Raw genomic sequence first — 5,443 nt, forward strand, 5'->3', positions numbered from 1 at the left:
TCCACTAACCCAGTTTTGTAGCAAATGGGCGATGAGTCTGCATTGTTCTCACGGTCACTGATGTGGATTGTATCTGCAGCCAAGGTACTACCCATTGTTTGGCTAAACTGAACCTTAGGACACGTTCGTTTCGTGTGGCCAATGCATTTGCATTTCCCATATTTTCTTGGTCTTCGACAGTTGGACGAGGCCCGTCCCAGGTTCTCTTTTGTCTTCACAAGATCAAGATCTTCTACTCCAAATTATCGTGGGATTGAATGTTTCCCTTTGTCTCTATCCCCATTGTTGTGATTCCTCTCATATAACTCCTTCATCCGGCTCGTCATCGAAAGACATGCATCCCTAGCCTCTTTGAAACCTTCAGTTGATTGCGAGGCATAGAAACACATTTCACTGTAAGAAAAACTCAGTATCCCATAGCAAGCAGTCTGTGTTACAGTGCTATCAATTAAGGGTTGACGCCATAGCTGGCCATCCTTACTTGCAGCCCTTGTCCATCTATGTAGCACAAAAGTTTGGGGAATTTGCGTTAAATTTTCAGCTTTCATAACGCATATCATGTGACAACAAGGTAGCCCGAATGACTCAAACTTCATGCAAGAACATATCATTGCGGCATCCACTGGATTGTGTGTTACTATCCACGATCTATCCTTCACCTTGTACTTATGAATATTGTAGCATTTCTGTCCATCTGGCAAAAAGAACACGTCCTTCACATTCAACTTTACCTCTTCTAAGATTTCATCACGGAACATTTTAAATATACTCCGGATGAATAGCTTAGCTCCATGTCTCTCTATATCTCGCAATGGAGTAATCAATACCGAAAAAGTGTTATTTGTTTCGGCATCATCTCCAGCCTCGTTATACCTTATCCTTGCAAGAGCCCGATCATAGTGCCTAACAAATTCATATAGCTTCAATTTATGTTGAAGGAAGGGATTGAAATAAGCATTCATACTCTTCGAGCGCTAAGTGCTCTTCATCCCAGCAAAGAAATGGCCACGCATATATGCCTCAGCCCACATATGACGCTTCTCATATGTCTCCAACACCCAACTGTTATTTTCAAGTCCAAATTTTTTGACCATTCTCATCCAATCATCCTCAAACTTTGCCTCATCCATTTCTATCTCCATGCACTGCTTGAAAGCATGTGCAAAGCCACTTTTGTGAACATTTGACACGGTATTTTTCCCAAGATGCCAATTACATAGTCGATGTCTTGCGTCTAGAAATACTCTTTTGACTGCCTCTCGCATCGCCTTATCCCCATCTGTCAGTACGGACATAGGTGCTTTATTGTCCATTGCCTCCATAAATGTTTCCAAAACCTATGTGGATTTATCTATCGTCTCAATAGCTATCAAAACACATGCAAATATCGTGGTTGTGAAGTGGTTAGTCACACCAGCCAACATGACAAAAGGTTTCTTGTACGCATTGGTACGATAAATTGAGTCAAATATCAACACATCACCAAACTTTGCGTAGTCAGCCTGTGATTTCGAATCTGCCTAGAATAGATTTTGTAACTTGTCATCCTTACACACATCATACATGTAAAAAAAGAATAATATTAGGGATTATGAAATATACCATGAAAATTTTTCATCCTTTGATTAGTGTGTGATATTTTATTGTATGTATAATCTAAAGGTGAAAAATCATTTTCATGATATTTTTTTCATAATCCCTAGCATCACTCGAAAAAAAACATGGGTCAACATCAAGTTTTGCACATAGGTAAACCCAAGCACCCTGCGCATCACCATCCTCAACTTCTGCTCTACGTTCAGCTTCAATATGGTTGTGCAGATCCATACGGATGAAACCAACATTCTCATAACACCCTGATTGATTTACCATATAGTCCATGATTTGGCTAGTCTTCACACCCATGTTGCACATAGCCATTGCTTAAGCTTTGTCAACACTGTTTAAACCCCGATGTGACCTCAGATACATCACACAATGTTGTTCCGCCAATTCATGGTTGTGGTCTATGATGAAGTGAGTCACAACATACTTTCCCCCTTCACCAACCTCTGGATCATACCGTATGCAAAATTGTGCTTTGCAACCTACTCTTGTTAGTGCCTTGGGAGCTCTTCTCTTCTCTGCAACACGGTCCAAGTATTTTGGTAATCTCTGGCCTTCCCTTGAACACAACCATAGCCTACTAACAACCCTTCCCTGTTTATTTGTGTTAAATCTAGATTTTCGTATACTAAATCCCTTGGCTTTAGCATACACATTGTAGAAAGCTTCTCCATCTTCGAGCGAATCAAATTTCTGTTCCAGAACAGCACGTTCAACCTCACCAACCATGTCATTGCCATGAGCATCGTCAACCATTTCTTGTTTCACACTGGCTCGGCCATCTTCAACGTTTATGTTGGTTGCTTCTTCATTGCGCGGACTAGCTTTGCAACCATGACAATGATCTGCCAGACTTTCATTGATCAAACAAATGCCATCTACTTCATTTGGAATGTCATAATCAACACCTTCACTTTTAACTTCGGCTGGGACCATACTGTACATGACATTAGTACAAACAATTACTAGATGACTGAAAAATGTTAACACAAACACGAGCATGACATTTTAACACAGTTGGATTATTTGTGCAAACACAAACACTTGATTCAGAAAGAGAGAGGTTACTTGGCACTGGAGGGGTTTCGATTTGAGCGAAGCATAGAGGGATTGAAGTTAGGATGAGGGTTTAGTTAAGGGAAAATCACTGAGGCGAAGAGGCCAGAGACAGAGATAGGGATAGGGAGACAGCTCCATACCTGATATCTAGTTGGAGAGAACGCCTTCACTTCAGCAATGGAACCCCACAGAGCCTTGTAGTTCCATTGTTGCTGGAAATCAAGGGTTATACTGTTCCCTACAAAGCTTCGTTAATGGAACCCAGCAGGGGCTTGTCGCTGTTAATGAAAATCAAGGTTTAGAGATGAAGACAATAAGAGAGAGAGAGAGAGAGAGAGAGAGAGACGAAATAGAGAGAGTGAGGAAAGTGGGATGCAATCATGCAAATAGGAGGATTAACCGGTTGCCCCGGTTTCACATTTTTTATGATTAAACAATTCAATGGTCTTGATCAACTATTGTAATCTAATGGCTAAAAATTGGGTTGCATATGGTGTGCAACCTTAAGGAGGTTGCACACTTAAACAGCTCCCTTTCAATATTTGCACTGGCATAACAAATTTATCCCTATGTTAATTCATACTTTAATAATGGTCAATGTTGGCATCACCAAGATAATTTTATGAATTAATTATTTTACCCTCATTGCCTTAAAACTAAGGGTAATTCTATTTACACATCATATAATTTCTCAGTATATATCATAAATATGTTCGAATAGTAAATGTTCAGATTTAGATTTATGAACATAAAGTTGTTGTTCACAGGCTATATATTTAAACAATTTATTTTCATTCATAATTTTAAATATAAACATTTGATATTTGTGCATAAATTTATATCCAAACATATTTGTAGTGTGTAGTGAGAGTATGTATGATGTGCAAATAGAATTTTCCTAAAACATATTTGTTGATTTTTTATTTTTTTCTCTATTTTTTTAATTCTCAACATGTAATATATTCACTCTCAATCTCACATTTACCTTATCCGTATGTAAGCTTATTGCATTTACCTTTTTTTTGACACACCTAACCCACTCTCACCCTCATATAACCCCATTATTATCTAATACTATTCAACATGAATTAACACCACACCAATCAAGATAAAAGTGATTGTAGATCGAACTCCCAATTTTGCAAGTGAGTTGATAATAAAGCCATGTCGATGTCACTTTTGTAAAATAGTGATCATATGATGCTTCATTGGTGAGAATGAATGGATAAGAGCTATATAGGTATTAGTTGATGGTAATGAGAAGTAAATGGTGGCGATTCAATGCAAGAAATGGAAAATGTGGCAAATTAGGATCCAGTGTAGAGAATTGGGGTGGTAAAAGGGAAGTAAGGGCACCATTAACTTGTAGCTTACTTGTTTTCTCTTAATTTAGTGAAGGAATGGGTGGTGAATTAGGACGGGAGGGTTATAGTTGATTGTGGAAATAAAGTGAGCAGTGGCTTCTCTTCAATTTTTAAAAGATATTAAAAAATGAGTTCTAAAAAAAATCTTCCACTACATTTCATCCCAATTTATCTCATATTAAGCTATTCAAAAAGTAGATTGGAAAGAGATTTTCTCGTCATTTCTCTCCAGATCACCAATAATTTAACAAGAGTCCTACAGAACTATTAGTAAAAATTATACTCACTCCCAATCGACAAGAATTGAACAACAATTTTAACTAAACAACCACACAAGAGTAATCAAGTGATTGTCTTTTTATTCAAATACCTTGAAAGTACAAGGACTTCTTTGGAACAAAAGTGTAATAACCTCGACCCATGATTAACCGTCAACCCATGATTAAGAATGCCTAATGAGTAATTAAGGTGAAAATTTTGCATTAATTGCATGTGTTATGAACTATATGAGTTTCTATATGTTTTGCGTAGGAATATCTGTCTCTGGTTTTGTTCTGTTTTGCGAATTGAAGGCCTTATTGGCATCCGATTACGAAATTGATTTGATTTCTGTGTTAGTTAGAATTTTTAAAATTTTATGGTAAATTTAATTAAAATTCGATTCGGAACGCATTAAATTCAAATAATTAAAGTCAATTTGCTTAGCTTAAGTTAAGATTAATTAAATTTCCTAAGCAAGTCTATATAAGGCCTATACACACCACTTGAGTCACTTTTTCCTCATCATCTTTGAGCCTACAAGAGACAAACATAAGAGAGAGGAAAAAGAGACCAAGAGGGTTGAGATTAACACTTGAGCTTGGAAGAAATTGCTAGAGAATTCAAGGAAATTGGCTTGGAACCTTAGAGAACTCACCAATTAGAGCTTCATTGAGAAGTTGAGGTAGGAATTCCACCCTTGAATTGTATACTATGATGTATAGACCATAAATTCAAGTGAATTTAGTTGAATAATGCAAGGATTGAGCTAGAATGGATGAACTTGAGCCATGTCATGCATGCATGCACATTTTCTTACATTTTGAGTTAAATTTCAAGTAATTCTCAAATGCATGTGTTAAGTCTAACTTTGTTTTGAGAATTCTTCTTGTTTTGCATCATTTTATACCAAATGATCATTTCTTGGAAGCCTTGAAGCCAAACCATCTCATGCACGTTATGTTTTCAACAAATTGAGTTTGCACAATTAGCAAGCTTTTGGGCCTTGATTTTACGAAATGGTCTTGAATTCCCAATGTTTTCCAAGTTCACACATGTTTCCTTAAGTTTTTGGCCCAAAAGAATGAGTTCTAATGTGTTGAATTCGAGTTTTGAACAAGGAAGAGCAATCTGAAAATTCCATATTCTGCTCATCT

The 5,443-nt window shown here is 37.1% G+C and overlaps 2 protein-coding genes across 2 annotated transcripts; both read right to left on the reverse strand.

Annotated features, from left to right (window-relative positions):
• Positions 1-974: 974 nt before the first annotated feature.
• LOC145824289 (protein FAR1-RELATED SEQUENCE 7-like) lies at positions 975-1,920 on the reverse strand. The gene is made up of 2 exons (XM_082923919.1): positions 1,756-1,920; positions 975-1,337 (listed from the first exon to the last, which is right to left on the reverse strand). The coding sequence occupies exons 1-2, from the start codon at positions 1,918-1,920 to the stop codon at positions 975-977; spliced, it is 528 nt and encodes a 175-aa protein (XP_082780045.1).
• Positions 1,921-1,923: 3 nt separating this feature from the next.
• Positions 1,924-2,541, reverse strand: LOC145824290 (protein FAR1-RELATED SEQUENCE 5-like). Its single transcript, XM_082923921.1, has one exon. The coding sequence runs from the start codon at positions 2,539-2,541 to the stop codon at positions 1,924-1,926; it is 618 nt and encodes a 205-aa protein (XP_082780047.1).
• Positions 2,542-5,443: the final 2,902 nt, after the last annotated feature.

Source organism: Camellia sinensis, chromosome 4 (assembly GCF_055761805.1).
Source record: "Camellia sinensis isolate YWXY chromosome 4, ASM5576180v1, whole genome shotgun sequence".
NCBI lineage: Eukaryota > Viridiplantae > Streptophyta > Magnoliopsida > Ericales > Theaceae > Camellia > Camellia sinensis.

Bases quoted from the DNA above. Each gene is read 5' to 3' on its own strand.
- LOC145824289 (XM_082923919.1), bottom strand. From the start codon at position 1,920: ATGGCTATGTGCAACATGGGTGTGAAGACTAGCCAAATCATGGACTAT. The intron at 1,338-1,755 runs GTTTACCTATGT...AAATCCACATAG, and splicing joins GTGATGCGCAGGGTGCTTGG to GTTTTGGAAACATTTATGGA.
- LOC145824290 (XM_082923921.1), bottom strand. From the start codon at position 2,541: ATGGTCCCAGCCGAAGTTAAAAGTGAAGGTGTTGATTATGACATTCCA.